Genomic DNA, 16,911 nt, shown 5'->3' with positions numbered 1-16,911 from the left:
AGATGGAGCAAAAGTAAGGAAGAGGAGAGTAAAATTGCAGACAAAATGAACATGAGAAATGTCAGTCAAAGCAGCAAAAGAGTAAAGTAAAATTGTAGAGATAGTTAATATGATATACGTGGATCGAGGTAGAACACGTGTTTATAGGAAAAGAGCATAAACAGTGATTCAATTAACAATGAAATGGAGCCCACATTTGTCAATGGTAGTAGAATAGTTGTTGAATAAAGTGGGGCCTAATATAGTACAACTTCAATTACATTTGGAACAACTTTTTGAAGTTGTGTTGGTCCTTCACAACTTCCTCTTCTAAATAAGGGTAATAAGTGTGGATAACCACACACATGACAGTTAACATGCCTGCTTTTACCTATGTGGTTTCACACTTACATATACAATTTCCTTTTTTTTCTCCGTTTTAATTTATTTGTCGTATTTTTTATTTTTTTATATATATGTTTAAAAATTGCATAAAAAATATAAATTATGATAATTGACAACTTAAAATATTTTTTTAAAAAAACATATAAAAAATTCGATTGATTCATAAAATTAATCTTTCTATGTCACAAAATGGGACAAAAGAGGTAACATGTATTATTTAATTTGGAAACTAAGTAAAAAATATTGTAAATCTCAATTATTAACAACATATTGACTCTTGAAATTCTATTTGTGCTACATATATTGGGACAAAGGAAGTAACATAAAATAATGTAAAAAGTACTATAAATTACCATAATTAACAACTTAAAGTTTTTTAAAATTATATTTAAAATTTAATTGACTCTTTAAATTTTATCTATATCACATAAAGTGAGATTAAAAAAAATAACAGATATTGGACCCGTGCTAGCACGACCACTTGTGTCTAGTAAAATATAATGGGATAGTTTGAGAGTCGAAATCCTTTCACTTTTAATAAAAGATCTCAAAATCGAGTTTGTGAAAATAAAAAAAATAAATCAAATAGGCCTTGCAATATACCATCGTACCCCACTTTATAGAGTTTTTGGAACACCAAACGTGAAATCAAATAGTAACGCAATACATCTTTATCATAACAAAAATAAATCATAATAAAGGAAATATCTTACTATACATTAATGATTAATTCAACAGTGTATTGCGAAGTTACTATGGTTATAAAAAGATAAGTTCATTTTTGAGACGTAATTTGATACAATGCTTTTTGTCAAAGACAATTTTATTTTTTGGACTCGAATTGAAACGTTTAACTCGAGATTTTATATATAAAAAAATGTTTATATCACTCTTTTCTTGATATTCTACGTATGATATCTCTACATGTCAATTTTAAGTTGATATTTTCTTCAAATATTGACGATAAATGTCAGTATTGAAAAATGAGAAATAGATATGTCTTTGTATAGGTGTCTTTAATTAGAGCCATAAATTTATAATTTAGAAAAAGCATGGAATAAAAGGAATAAATAAATATCAATATAAATATCTCAACGTTCTATAAGATGATTTGTATATGCAGAGTCAGATTTTAAAATTAAAATTATGTGTTTAATTATTAAAGTTTCGAAGGATTAAATTTATTATATTATTGTTCATTTTTATTATTTGTTGTAATTTTAATAAATTCTTACTAACAAATTTATGTTTTGCATTGAAAATATTTAGTTTGAGTGAATCCCATAAAGTTGGATCCACTCTGCTTGTATAATTGATTCATCTGAACCTAGTATTTTTAACGTAGAATCTCAAGTATTGAAGACATAAATTTAAGAATATAAAGAATTCAACTCTACAAATCATAATAATTGAATTTATAAAATTTAAATTCAGAATTTGTTCGTGTATATGTTGGTGACTTGATGTAGATATTAACTTTAGAATGAGTTTGACTTTTATGGAAGTCTCTGAAATTGTGCTATCACTCATTTTCAATTTTATTGGTTAACTTCTCCAATTATTATAATGTTACTTTTAAGATTCAATATATTAGATTTTAAAGTAAACATAATAAATAAAATAACATGATACATTAAGCTTTCGTTATACACATAATTTTAAAAAAGATCGATTATAAGATTCCATTATAAGGATGCGATAAATAAATCTATGTGATTCAATCTTTTCTTGCACAACATATAATAGAAACTTAGTGCTCTATTTTTATTTTTAACCTAAAAGTAGATAAATTGGATTTTGGTAGTGCATTAGAACTAAATTCATTGAATGTAGACAGGGTATGATACTATAGATTAACTCTATTAATCTAGAAAATTACGTATTCAATATGCGTTCTATACAACATAATACAATTCAGTTTGAACGTATGTCACATGAATTGACATGTAGAACGCATGCATCTACATAATTTTATATAAGTTTAAATATCTAATTGTACACACTCAAAGTCGTTAAGCAAAAATATCAACTAAAACCAAGTTAAAGGATACGTTTATGATCACGTTAATACCTTCTTTTCTCTTTGTAGGACTTACCGACAAACCTCTCCACACTATAGTCATTTACCATAATAACAGATAATCTTCATGCTATGTTATATTATGTCTTCTGATTGTTATTACTACTCTCATTTTTGTATCGAAAATAGACTCTATCCCTACGAAATAGTGGTAAAGTCTATACATACTCTACTCTGCCCTCCACAACCCCCTTGATAAATTACACCAAGTATGTTATTGTTATGTCATAATATATGTTCTCTATAACAACATTTCATTATAACAAACGAACGATACTCGAGTTTATAAGAAAACTCATGATTGAACACTATTTTGTAGAGTTCAGCTGACATTAATGTAACAAAAAGAATAATATTAATCTCTGTGGTACATACATAGTTGAATATCTCAACTCTGCAGAAATGTAAACAAAGTGGGAGCCAAAGAAAAAAGAAGAGAGAAATAGGTTCACCTGGACATTTCAACTAAACTACATACAGTTTATACAAACTGATATATTACATGTACACAACTATCTCCCTCTCTATAAGACCTACTTCTCCGATAAACTCGCCTCACGTGTGGAGAAGTCGTAAATCCGTGTTACCTCATCAAATCTGAGATGTTCATTTTCTGGCGAGACTTCCCTGACGAGCTTGAAAAAATGTTGCTAGATGAAACTCTGAGCAGCAAATCATAACCCCGGGCTTTATAGTCCAACCCATTTCACCCATCTGAAGAGTTTGCCAACTCTGAATGGCAATCCATAGTCTTTGGCTACAGCAGGTTCCCTTTTTGCTGTTTCGGGGTCAGACCAAACGTACACCCCACGCTCCTGCCGACTCCCTGGCACGGTGTTGTCGAGGATCACAGCTACCAAGAATGCTATCACCATGTGGAGTGATAACAATGTATTCAAAATGTAGTTTAGCTGCAAAAGAAATAGTTTAGGATAGATTCAAGAGAATTTTAGTTCATGTGATTCTAGTCGAAGGTGCATACCCCTCCGAAGTTTGTCCGGATAGGACCGTGAGAAGCCACGACATATGGTTGAAAATAACTCGGAACTTGCAAGTTGCTTTTCGGAATGATGCCATACTGCTGGAAATAGGCTGGTATAGAGAGGGATAGGAACAAAGACAGGCCAACTATGATAATGTTCCTCGAGCTTCCTGCTTCACTATAGCGTAAATTTGACAAGCCCAAGGCGGTAAGCATTGTCCACATAAAGCATAATAGGCCTGCAACGATGACATCCGGTATTGATGCAATAAAGCCTCCTACTTTACCTGTTTGCATGTCAGAAAGGAGCATGGTTAAGCATTACATCCCTATGACAAATAGGTGACTCAATATATGCAAATAGGTGTCAATTACACCAGTACATGACTTTTCAAGGGTAAAAGTGAAAGAGATAGGATATCCATGAAATTCGGAGGAATTTGGGTTCGCCACCTTACCCTCCCATTTTAACACCAAGCTTAATCTTTGAGGGGCTTCAAACTCATGATGTTTGCCTACACATCCTGTGTTGTACTTCCTTTACCACTAAACCAAAGGCCTGCCTTTTTTTAATACCCGAGAAATCCCTTAAACGTTGGAACACAACGCCAGTTGGTGCACAGGTTTTGAGCTCGAGGGAGTATAGGTCCGTTCCTAAATTTCTTTGGGATTCCTTAATATTAAACATAATTCTCTTCACATTGCTGTAAGATGTGGGGGTTTCTTGAGGGGAGAGGAGGGTACAATGAATCGTGATAAAAGTTTCCAACTTGTTTTCCTTAGTTGACATGATCGAGTTGATCTACATAATGAAAAAAAAGGGGTAACAGTTCTAGTCCTCTCTAAATTAAGAACAGAATTAATACAAATTACCCCTTCAGGTCTATCATAACACTCCTGACCCTTGAAAGTTGAAACTAAAGAAAACCTCCTCAAGGTTGTTGACCATGAGGTGAAATGCTTAGTTTTTTCAAAGTTTTCTAATAATTGTATGTCCCATTTCCCAAGTAATCAGAATATATAATCAGTAACGAGTAGAACTCACTCAGGGAGATTCATCACCTTTAGATAGTTTTTTAATCATTAGAACTGTAGAACATGATGTATGGAGAGGAGACTAAATGCATTATTTTACCAAGGTAACATCCAAAAGTTCTCAAAACGGTAAAGATAATTACAAAGATATGCTGCAAGTTCTTCTCATATCTTACATCATCCAGTATTTATGTCCCATTTTCTCTTCATTGTATGGTCCGAGTGAATCATCTCATTACCAAATTAGAGCACATGCTAACTGGCTATCTTGATTCTTGGTGATGAAGTTTCTAATATGAAAACTGTTTTTATTTTTAAAAAAAACATTACACGCACAAAGTAGAACATAGAGATTGTGGAATTAAAAAGGTCTACCAAAGTTTTTTTCCTCTTCCAAACACAAAATCAGTACTTTTATTCTACCTCCTGACATGAAACATGGTTTAATTTTTGGGAGTTGAGAAATGTTAACAGTTTCCAGAAAGGCCTACAACCTATGAGGGGATATTTATGCGAATTTTATAAATTCATTAAGTTACCTCTAGAAGCATACCTATAAGAGACAGGACAATTAAAACACATGCCCCCAACTCGATCGCTCTGCGGCTTCCCATTTTGGTAACAGCAATTGTGTGCACGTTTTCAGTTAAAGTTGAAGATCCAGTTCCTGTGCCCCATAGACCAGTCAAGAGGCTACAAAGACCTTCAAGACCAATTCCTCGACTTAAAACACCAGGTGTTGGCGGTCTGGACGCAACCAACAATGATGATGCATGATATGACCCAACCTAAAAGTTGACAAGAGAATAATTAGAAAAAAAATGATAGTTCAACACTGCACTCTATATATTGTTCAATATTTGAGAAGAGAATTATTAAGCAAAGAGGCAGTCCGAGAATAATAAGTCAATTTACAAGCTTAAAACATTGTAATATATTTAAAGCAAGTAACCGAGTGTGTCTGAAAGTAAAAGTGCAAAGAACCACAATGCTTGCTTTAAGTGAAAACCGAGATATGATGCGCACACCTGTCAAAGTGCGGCACACAATATCAAGAATACAAAACCTATCTAATACATTTTTTTTTGTTTGATAAAGTAATACAATTTATCCAATACATATGAATTTAGTACTTAAAAACATCCAAACTCTATGATTTTGAAATTCCACTAGAACAAAATTTAAAAAGAAAAAGATATCTATAGAATAACCTAAGCTTTGCTCAAGTTCTTTTAGAAAAGAGGATAAATGCATCAAAATGATAATGTAGTTACATCTTAGGGAAGAGGAACTTAGTCTCAAGGGTGTTTTATTCGTTCAAGAACACCAAGATTACATAGGCTACACACAGCTGAGGGTGTTTTATTCGTTCAGTTAGCAAAGAGGTCACATGCCGGGGCAAGGGGGAATAACCCACAACACTGCATTAAGACAAGATGCACAGATTTCCAACAAGTCTGCATGTGTGTCCTAGTCAATGAAATGGGTTGGGAACCATGGGGTCGCATCAAATCCCAGCAGAGACAAAAACATTAGGTGATTACTTCCCAACAGAGATACATGGTACCCTGTTGCTGGTGGGAGGTATTAGTCAAGGTGTGTGCAAGCTGGCCCGAACACCAAGGTTATAAATAAAAAATAAAAAAATTGGACAGCTCTGTGGCTTAAACTTCACTTAGTGTCTTACTTTCTCAATTGACCTTCCAGAAGAGTTAAAATTCTACTTGACCGATACATTTTCCTCAAGTTGACTAAAGGCACAGTGATGCAACTGAGTTGAGGTCTATATTAATGTCAGACAGCTCTTAAAATAAGTCTCGGCTCACAAGATGACACTACTGAAAATGCAATATTTTAGGAGTAACTTGTTACTATAAAGATGAGAAAACTAAAACTCAACAAGGAAACAACTCACCGAATCCACAGATGAAATTATGGATACAACACACATTACTAGAGCCATTTTCCAGTGGAAGACGGGCATACCCCATTGCAATGGATAAGGGAATCTAAACCACGGAGCAGATCCTAATGCATGTAAAGCATCAACACGACAGTGCTTCATCTTAGGGATATTCTCTCTGCAGTGATCGGATATTATATGTGATACTGGTGCATTCACATCACAGCCTTTATAGCTATATACTCCCACTGCCGTCAGAAGGAAAGCTACAGCCCATGTTATTGCTAGACCCAATGGAACCTGCACATGAACATGAATGCATCGTTAGAGGAAGGTGAGAGCAAACAGAAAAGGAATAAAAGCTAAAAAAAAGTAAACCACAGATTTACCGCGTAGATGAGAAACACACGATGACCAAGAACAGATATCTTACGGAGGTACTGCATGACAAGAAAAGATTTACATTGAAGAAGTTAGACATTATATACTTGCAAAAGAAAATGTTAATCTGATATACCCTGGCAGAAAAATAAAGGAAAATGTCGTGACCAACATTATCTGCACCACTACACTGAGACATTTCAGTTGTTTTACATGATACAGAAAGATATCTAAACAAGAACATTGTGGCAACTTACAAGAGAGAAAAAAATAACCAACAATATCTGCACCGCTCCAATTTCAAGACATGTACCAATTTGTGGGAAACCGTAACTGTAGAATGAAAGTCCAACAGCAGCAACGGTAGGAGCCACAACCACAGGATTGATCAACCTAGACCAGAAAAGGGAAAAATAGTGTCTAGATTTATATTTGCACACCATGTTTGAGTCCAAAAATAAGAATATTGAAGAAAGAAAAGAAGCAGGAAGCTTACAGTTAAAAACAAAAGCCTCAAAAGCACAAAAATAATGTTAGAAAGGTTATGCTAGAGAAAGCCAAATAAAGGACAAGATTAATTCATATTTCAGTGTGACATCATATTATTATTGTTTTTAATTTCTGATTATAACCATGGTGTTTGAATTGTACAATCATTTATTAACTGCATTAGTAAAGTTAGAATGATAATAATTCAGTTTATAGGATAGTCTCAATCTTTCTTGCCTACATAGACTGAATTATTATTATTTTGGTAATAACCATAGACTGAATTATTAAGTATGCTAAACAGCCACGAAGTGTAGAACCCTCCTCAATAACACAACATTGTTAAAGCTCATATTATTTTCAAGTGATCATGGCATTTCCTATTTAAATTAAGGCATTCATTCCATCGTTTAGAGCGTTCCTGTAGCGACCCCAAGTCATTTATGACTTGCTGGCACTGATTGTTCGATCGCCTGGTCGTTCGTTTGGGTTTTAGGCCCGTTTCCCTGTTTTGGAGATTTTATAACTTGAAAAATTGATTTCGGTCATAAATTCAGAAAAAAAGGACGAAAATTGTCCTTAAACCTGGAAATTTCCATATTTCAACACGCTGCCACGTGGCGTCGCGTGGCTCTGCCACGTCACCACCGCGTTAGAATTCAACAACTCTTCAAACTTAAATTTTGATGTTTCAGACTCGTTCGGAGTCGAAAAAACACAAACCATAAATGGAATCTGATTGGAAATGATATTTCGGACTCAACGGTGAAGTCGGATTTCCATTGGAGATCGCTTCGATGAAAAGTGGGTCCCACACCCAGTATCGTTTTGAGCCAGATTCCACAACGGGCATCTAAAGCCTCGGGAAGTGAACAAAGGGTCGTTCTAGACCAAAATCGATATTCCGAAGCTAACCTAGCTGTCAGAATTTTCATCTGAGCACGTCTTCCAAGAAGGTTGACCAAAGTCAACTATAGGCCAAATTGCAAGGGCAAAACGTCAAATGGCCCTAAACTCGTACTGATTGCCTCGATACTCGTGTTGACCATGCTACTAGCCAAATTTGGCCATTCCGGAGCTGATGGAATCGTCAAAATTTTATTCTGAGGTCTTTGACCCGAATTTATGACCGAAGTCAACTTTTCAAGTTATAAAATCTCCAAAACAGGGAAACGGGCCTAAAATCCAAACGAACGACCAGGCAACCGAACAGTCAGTGCCAGCAAGTCATAAATGACTTGGGGTCGCTACAGAAACGCTCTAAACGATGGAATGAATGCATTAATTTAAAAATGACTTGGAGGGTCATTACAATAAAATTTTGGACCATTTCTCAATTTGTGCATGTCATCCTTGCGCAGGGGTCATGCTAATCTTTTCTGTATCGTTCCAATTTTATCGGATGTCCCTGACCCACAATCGGAATCTCGAAAACGTCCCAAATACCTTACTAAACTAATACCCCAAAAAGATGCCTAGAACATAGCAAATTAGCCCCAACAATTAAAATCATTAATAAGTCTTGACTTACGACTTGGCAGCCCCTTGATCACCAAATTCTGGAAGAACGAGACCATTCCAACCCAAACAGATTATACCACGATGATCCTTGCGAAAAACTCTACAAGTTAGCCTTAAGAATGACTCAAAACGGACCTAAGATGATCAAGATCTAACCTTTCAAAGTTCAACAAAAATTCATTCCGAAAATCACTCTAGCAGTAGCTAAATTCGATTCCTTACCTCAAACGAAGCCTCCCCTCGCGTTTCTGAGCTCACCTCTAGATTTCCCACGAAGGTCTCTTGAAATTAGCCTTTTGAATCACCTAATTTGAGCTTAAAATGGAGGAGATATCTATGTTTGAAGATGAGGAAGAAAAAAGAAAAAAAAGGACGAAAATTGTCCTTAAATCTGGAAATTTCCAGATTTCAACACGCTGCCTCGTGGCGTCGCGTGGCTCTGCCACGTCACCACCGCATTAGAATTCAACAACTCTTCAAACTTAAATTTCGATGTTTCAGACTCGTTCGGAGTCGAAAAAACACAAACCATATATGGAATCTGATTGGAAATGATATTTCGGACTCAACGGTGAAGTTGGAATTTCCATTGGAGATCGCTTCGACGAAAAGTGGGTCCCACACCCAGTATCGTTTTGAGCCAGATTCCACAACGGGCATCTAAAGCCTCGGGAAGTGAACAAAGGGTCGTTCTAGACCACAATCGATATTCCGAAGCTAATCTAGCTGTCAGAATTTTCATCTGAGCACGTCTTCCAAGAAGGTTGACCAAAGTAACCTATAGGCCAAATTGCAAGGGCAAAACGTCAAATGGCCCCGATTGCCTCGATACTTGTGTTGACCATGCTACTAGCCAAATTTGGCCATTTCGGAGCTGATGGAATCGTCAGAATTTTATTCTGAGGTCTTTTACCTGAATTTATGACCGAAGTCAAATTTTCAAGTTATAAATCTCCAAAACAGGGAAACGGGCCTCAATCAAATTCCATATATGGTTTGTGTTTTTCCGACTCTGAACGAGTCCGAAACATCGAAATTTAAGTTTGAAGAGTTGTTGAATTCTAACGTGGTGGTGACGTGGCAGAGCCACGCGACGCCACGAGGCAGCGTGTTGAAATCTGGAAATTTCCAGATTTAAGGACAATTTTTGCCCTTTTTTTCTTTTTTCTTCCTCATCTTCAAACATAGATATCTCCTCCATTTTAAGCTCAAATTAGGTGATTCAACAGGCTAATTTCAAGAGAATTTCGTGGGGAATCTAGAGGTGAGCTCAGAAACGCGAGGGGAGGCTTCGTTTGAGGTAAGGAATCGAATTTAGCTACTGCTAGAGTGATTTTCGGAATGAATTTTTGTTTAACTTTGAAAGGTTAGATCTTGATCATCTTAGGTCCGTTTTGAGTCATTCTTTAGGCTAACTTGTAGAGTTTTTCGCAAGGATCATCGTGGTATAATCTGTTTGGGTTGGAAGGGTCTCGTTTTTCCAAATTTGGTGATCAAGGGGATGCCAAGTCGTAAGTCAAGACTTATTAATGATTTTAATTGTTGGGCTGATTTGCTATGTTCTAGACATCTTTTTGTGCTAAATTTTGGGGTATTAGTTTAGTAAGGTATTTGGGACGTTTTCACGGATTCGTTTTCGGGATTCCAATTGTGGGTCCCACAATCCCGTTTTAGACCCAATTTTGGGTCCGTCTCTGAAAAATATAATTTTAGTGTCAACATATTCGTAATGACGAGGTGATTAACCTTTTGATAGTGGGGAAGCATTTGGAGACCGTTCGGAGGGGAAAAGCTCCGGTACCGTGAGTTGGAGCACGCGTGATCGGCTTTCAGGTTGGCTATGGTTTCCCCTCGTGAGATTGAGCATGTTTAGGCAATTGTTAATTGATTTGCTCGAGTATGGAGGGGTTCGGGTGTCGAGCATGCTAAATTTCTATAATTCCTGCCTTAGACCTTATTTCGAGAAATTGTTGGATTATGAAAGCATGACTCTTGATATTGTTGAACATCCATACCTTGTGGTGTATATGATAATATTGATTTGAAGTTTGTTTGGCCTTAGTCTAGGCTTAGACTAGTGTTGCCATAGACTTGCAAGGTTTCGGATGTCGTTGGGCAATAGAACTTTTTCCGATGTCGTTTCGAACGGTCAGCTCCTTGTAGACTGATATAGCAGACTTGAGTCTGATAGTCTGAGTCTTAGCTAGGCGGTAACTCAGCTTATGACCTTGTATCCATAATGCCCTGCTTTTCTATCGGCTACAGATACCCGGTTAGAGTCCGTGGTCCAGCTTACTTATGTCCAGGCTTAGCTATAGTAGCCGGTTCGAGTCCGTGGTCCAGCTTACCTGTGATCTGATTTTGGCTACAGTACCCGGTTCGAGTCTGTGGTCCAACCCACCCGTGCCCGACCTTTGGCTACAGCACCCGGTTCGAGTCCGTGGTCCAGCCCATATAGGTTGACTCATTAGCTATAGTACCCGGTTCGAGTCTGTGGTCCAACTTGCACGTGGTGCATTCCCAATTCCTTACTGAAGCTTCAGTTTAGTCTTTGATTACTCTCATCTGTAGGTTGAGGTTTTGGAGGTTGGAGATGTTTCGATTAAAGTCCGGGACATAATGAGATCTTGGAATATAATTAGGAATGGTTCAGTTAAAGTTCGGAAATTGGTAATATTGTGATAGACCTTCTAGCTCCATTCTTTTACTTCAACTGCCAGTGCATCTGTCGGGCTTATGGGGGTCCGTGCAGGTGGTTTCTTTTATTGTGCACGAGCGTACCTGTCGGGTGTATAGGAGCCCGGCGGAGTTAGTTAGATTCCTTGTCTTTGTTGCCTGTACGCTCGTGTACATACCCACATTTACTACTCTTTTGCCCTAGATTGTGACCCTTTATTCGCATTTCAGTTCACTTTTGCTTATCTTGCTCAGTCGGCCTGATGCCTATTGGGTACTTGTTTTGGTACTCATACTACACTCTACATCTATTTTCGTAATGCAGGTCCGAGTACTAGCTACTGACATTGATTCGAGCCAGTTGTGGTCGTGATCGGAGGCAAGGGTGAGCACACAACGTCCTGGATTTGCCCGTCTCCTTCTGTACTTACTTTTGCTTGTCTTTTGCCTTTTTAGACAGCTTGTTTCTGTAGTCCACTTTTAGGACTTGTACTTTTGTTAGCAGCTCTGTAATTGTGACTTCCAGGTTTTGGGAGAAATTCATTTTGTGTATATATGTCTAGTCGCTTCCGTCGTTCATTGCATGTTCTTGTTATATTTATTACTATTTTAGGTTGATTGGTTGGTTTTCTACCCTAACATCCCATTACTTCGAGTTTCGGGATATGGGTCGGCTTGCCTACTGGTGGGTCATATAGTAAGCGCCATCATGACCTGAGAAATTAGGTCTTGACAGTAACATATGGGACCGGTCAAATTAAAAGAGGTCCCTCTATGATCCCAATAACAACAAACCCAGTGTATTCCCACAAGTGGGGTCTCCGGAGGGTAACGTGTACACATACCTTATTCCTACCTTGCGAGGTAGAGAGGTTGTTTCCGATAGACCCTCGGCTCAAGGAGAAGCACATAAAGAAACAACAGAAGTGAAGATTGAAGAAGCCACACCAAAATAAATACCAAGGACTCGTCTGGCCATAGATTTTCCAAATAAAATTTGGCAAATAGTGATTGTCCATATAATTTGCCATTATTTGACAAATATTTTTGGCAAATAACCCAAATTCCCAAATACTAGAAAAAACTAGTATCTAGGCCAAATCTCATTATTTGGTAACTTTTAAAAATTCAAATTCTACACCAAACTTTCATCTTTTACAAAAACACCCTCTATAGTATTTGTTTGCGTTGTATTACATAATTTTTTACGTGAACACCAAAGCAGTGATAAAATATTCAGTGAATATGAAAGTGATGATATGGTTGTTGATGAAAATGACGAACAATCGGCTTAGGGTAATTAAGTCACGTGTTTCGTCTACTTCACGATGTATGGAATGATGTTTGTTGCACTCATTCCAAACTACCGCATTACTCCAATGTCATGGATACTACTTGTTATTTGTTGCAACGAAGATCCAATTGACTTGTTGCGGAAGTCATGAATCTTGTTACGTCTACGTTTCTATCTTGCTATGAAATACAAACCTATGGTTAATTTTAATAGTTTTTAAAACTTATGGGTATAAATCATATTTATTTAAAAAGTGAAATATATTTACCAAATATTATGGCCAAACACATGGTGAAATTTCACCCAAATTCTCACCCAAATAATATTTGTCAAAAATATTTGGAAATCTATGGCCAAACGGTAGCTAAGAATAGCACGACAAAGCATTCTGAAAAAAAAAAAAGGAATAACAACAGCAACAACAAAATAATACAATAATCAAAGTACAAGAAACAACAGATAGCAACAGAAATTGAAGAACAAGAAACTACAAGAGTACTACTACGTCTACTATTAATGGAGAGTCCCCTCCATGATCATATTACACAAATACGAAAGAAAATAAAAAATAATGTGATTGGGGGAGGGAGAAGAAGAAGGAATTACCTTCTCAATGAAATCGGTGGCTCAGTCTAACCAATCTAAACTACTAGACCTACTAATGGTGTGAAAAAAAAATGATTGTCCTTCAATTAACACCCAAAAGACCACTCCATTGTAGCCAATTAAAACTTAATCCTGATTTTCCCTAAAATCATCAAACATCATATAGCGTCGTAAACACAGGGAGACATTGCTATATTTTAGCACTAAAGAATGTTTGTAGGTCATATTGATCAATCTACTGGGTATAATACCAGCAAAATAGAGTGAAGAGAATTGTCTTAGCTGAGAACCAATGATGATGAAAAGATCCAATAAGAAACAGAAACGACTACTCAGTTTTATTAGCATCCATGAGGCTCCAAATATTAGCTGCAAAATTATTAAAGCATATATTGGCAGCACAGCAAGACAACGGAGAAGAATACATACAAATGTTGAACAAGAATTTCTTACCTCAGTAATACTGACATCAGCCCACTGTATCCAAGAATTGCTTGAAAAGCTGAAGAAATTATTAAAGCTCCCTGCAACTCCTTCATGATATGCTTGAATTTCTGCAAGTAGGAGACCTTCTTACTACTATGTTTTGACATGAATAATGACTTGATAGGCAACCAATAATTAGAGCTATTGTTAAATTCAGTGATGAGAAAAGAATCATAGCAAGTAGGAGCTTTGCAACATACATTTCCTTTCAATGCCAAGAACTCTGGGGAGTTAATTATTGCAAGAGCAGGAGCAAGATAAACAAATGAAGGGCCCTGTATCAGAGGCAACCTCGAGCCAAATGACGTGTGCAAGAGAGTCGTCACTCCTGACATAAGGAGCACAGTGGAAACGACATTTGATGTATCCTCCTATATGTACCAACTTTTATCAGTTCACATCCGTTAAATAAGACAAAACTAACACTATAGTAAACGTAGCATGAATAAGAATGAAAAGAAAGTAAAATACTCACATAGTTACCACCCATTGCTGGAACTATCACAAGTGGAATTAATATCAACGATCCCAATATTGAAAGATAATGTTGAAATCCATAGAGTCCAATAGGAACTGCAGCATATGAACATACATCAGAAATTTCACTATTAGACCAAAAGATTAAATCTTTTCCACATGGACTGGTGTAACTAATATTAATTTCGACCTAATTACAATTGGCAATACTCAATAATCAATATCGCAATTACCTGCTCAAAACAGATAAGTCCAAGAAAACACAAATAGATGTCATTTGATTATCCTATCAACCAGCATTTCAATGGAAAATGACAGCTTTTCCAATCACAAGCGGAATTAATATCAACAATCCCAACACTGAAAGATAATTTTAAATACATATCGTCCAATAGGAACTGCTACATATCGACATACATCATTAACCTCACAGTTAAGACTTAAAGATCAAATCTTTTTCACATGAACAGGTGTAACTCATCTTAATTTAAATCTAAATACATTTGCCAATACTCAATATCACAATTACATGCTCAAAACAGAAAAAAGACCAAACCCCACAAACACATAGCATCTCATCATCCTATCAAACAAGGAATTCAGTGAAAAATGTTAGCTTTTTTGATTAACTAACAATACAACAACAACATACCCATATACAGTGTAATCCCACAAGTAGGGTATTGTGAGATAGAATGTACACAGGCCTTACCCCTAACTCGTAGAGATAAAGAGATTGTTTCTAATCGACCCTCGGATTAAATAAAGCATGCCAAACTGTTTGGAAAAGGTGATACATATATGGGAGCAATAACAGCAACGAAAATAATGCGAAATGTAGAGCATTACAGAACAAACATGGGAAAGAACAGTAACAACAACATATTCAAAAATGATCTCACCAAGACCAGGAGTATCTCTAAGCTCATATTTCATATGTGAATGCCTAGACATAAAACCATCATCATCAACTATTTGTGGCAACACATCCACAACCTCTTCATTCCTCGAAACTCTTCGAGCTGGCTGCTGAGCCGCAGCTGCAGTCGTAGCTGCAGCAGCTGGCTGCTGAGCCGCAGCTGCAGTCGTAGCTGCAGCAGCTGGCTCAGCAGTAGCAGTAGTAGTAGTACCAACTGATTGTCCATTAGTACTCTTAGCCACTCCACCACCACCATCAGAGTCTCTCCTTTTCCTCACAGGTGGCTTATCCTTCTCACCTGTCGTTTCCCCATTAACCTTCTCCTGTCTAGTCCTAACCCGACCCGCTTCAAGATCCAAATTCGGGTCGGACTCTCTCCTCCGGGTCGACTGCTGCTGTATTCCAATTTGCCCAGAATCACTAGCATTCGTCTCCCCAGAGAATTTCGGCCGAAACCCAGTTTTCTTTGCCCATGTAGTAGGCGGCATTGCTGCAGATTCCGGTGCAGGTGGCCATGGACCGGGTCGAGGACGCTTATTCGGGTCGGAGCTCGCCATTTTTTTTCCTTAACACATAGCTCAAATAAAACTACACTAAGCAAACTTTAACCCAAATGGGTATTCGTGGATCTAACTTCTAGCTAGGGTTTTTCAACTTTCAAAAACAGCTACAGAAAACCAAAAACAAAAAAAACAAAAAAACTTTCCCATAAAGCAATGAGCTTTTTCACAACTTTTTACACACAGTGAAAGGTGTTGGTGTGTGAGAGATAAAGAGAAATGTGAGAGTGAGAATTGTACTAGTACACTGCTGGAGCTAGCTAGCTAAGCTTGTGTAGAGAGAGAAACAAGAGAGAGAGAGAGTGTGACAGAAGAAGACAATGGTTAAAGAAGAGAATTTAGAGAGACAAAGTGATGAAAACGGTGCCGTATGGCTTCTTTCTGTTCTCCACCAAAAATGATGTCACCCTTATCCTTTTTGTTCTAACGTTCTTCTTAAAAATACATTATTTTATTTTAATACCGACTAATGTGGTGCCGTAGATAGAATTGTTTCTTTCTTTAATAAGATTTCTTAGATTTGAGCTTTGAGTATAAATGATCTTTAATAGGCAGCGTTTTTCTTTGAATGGGATTTATACAATACGAATCTGTATTAGTCGGATTTCAATACGAATATTAAACACCAAATGAAAAATTAAAAATATATACATGTCAAAAACTCATTTAATACGAGGAATAAGGGATAATTAATTTGAGGATGAATTCATCTCTTATATGATTGGAATAAAATTATGAGAATTTTTATTTTGGGATTAGTTATCTCAAAATTGTAATATTAGTACGCGTTTGGCCATGCGATACCATATCACGATATGGTATCGTGAGATGGAATCAGCGTTTGGACATGCGATTTTACGTTGATTCCATCTCATGATTCCATATCATGAGAGGTGATACCATATTCTCCAAAAACCATGATATGGAATTATATGGTGATTCCATATCATGATTTGAGATATTTTAATACAATAATTGATCCATGAGTTTATATTTTGTTTAAACAACCCCACATTTATATATACTAACCATTTGTTTCATATGTATATAAAATTTATAATCACATCATTACTTTTTAAAAAAAATTATTTTCACCGATATAAAATTTATTATTCTCA

The 16,911-nt window shown here is 36.5% G+C and overlaps 3 protein-coding genes and 1 non-coding gene across 4 annotated transcripts in view; 1 reads left to right on the top strand and 3 right to left on the bottom strand.

The window, feature by feature from the left end:
* The window catches only part of LOC125818164 (uncharacterized), a 231,733-nt gene that overhangs the window by 135,018 nt on the left and 79,804 nt on the right, over positions 1-16,911 (top strand). The gene's annotated exons all lie outside the window — the stretch shown is intronic.
* LOC125818150 (histone deacetylase HDT2) overlaps positions 1-16,911 on the bottom strand; it is a 104,065-nt gene that overhangs the window by 71,864 nt on the left and 15,290 nt on the right. The gene's annotated exons all lie outside the window — the stretch shown is intronic.
* Positions 2,747-16,155, bottom strand: LOC125818166 (nucleobase-ascorbate transporter 12). Its single transcript, XM_049497707.1, has 11 exons — positions 15,425-16,155; positions 15,217-15,379; positions 14,313-14,410; positions 14,038-14,208; positions 13,805-13,905; positions 7,023-7,158; positions 6,774-6,824; positions 6,397-6,684; positions 5,035-5,269; positions 3,447-3,733; positions 2,747-3,375 (listed from the first exon to the last, which is right to left on the bottom strand). The coding sequence occupies exons 1-11, from the start codon at positions 15,788-15,790 to the stop codon at positions 3,154-3,156; spliced, it is 2,118 nt and encodes a 705-aa protein (XP_049353664.1). The 5' UTR covers positions 15,791-16,155; the 3' UTR covers positions 2,747-3,153.
* LOC125818427 (U6 spliceosomal RNA) lies at positions 8,570-8,667 on the bottom strand. The gene has a single exon (XR_007442385.1). It is a non-coding gene; the product is annotated as a U6 spliceosomal RNA (small nuclear RNA).

The sequence above is a fragment of the Solanum verrucosum genome, unplaced genomic scaffold (assembly GCF_900185275.1).
Source record: "Solanum verrucosum unplaced genomic scaffold, falcon-dt-bn FXZP01000253.1, whole genome shotgun sequence".
NCBI classification, from domain to species: Eukaryota; Viridiplantae; Streptophyta; class Magnoliopsida; order Solanales; family Solanaceae; genus Solanum; species Solanum verrucosum.
Note: the sequence above shows the minus strand (reverse complement) of the source record. Positions and strands in the feature narration are given on the sequence as shown.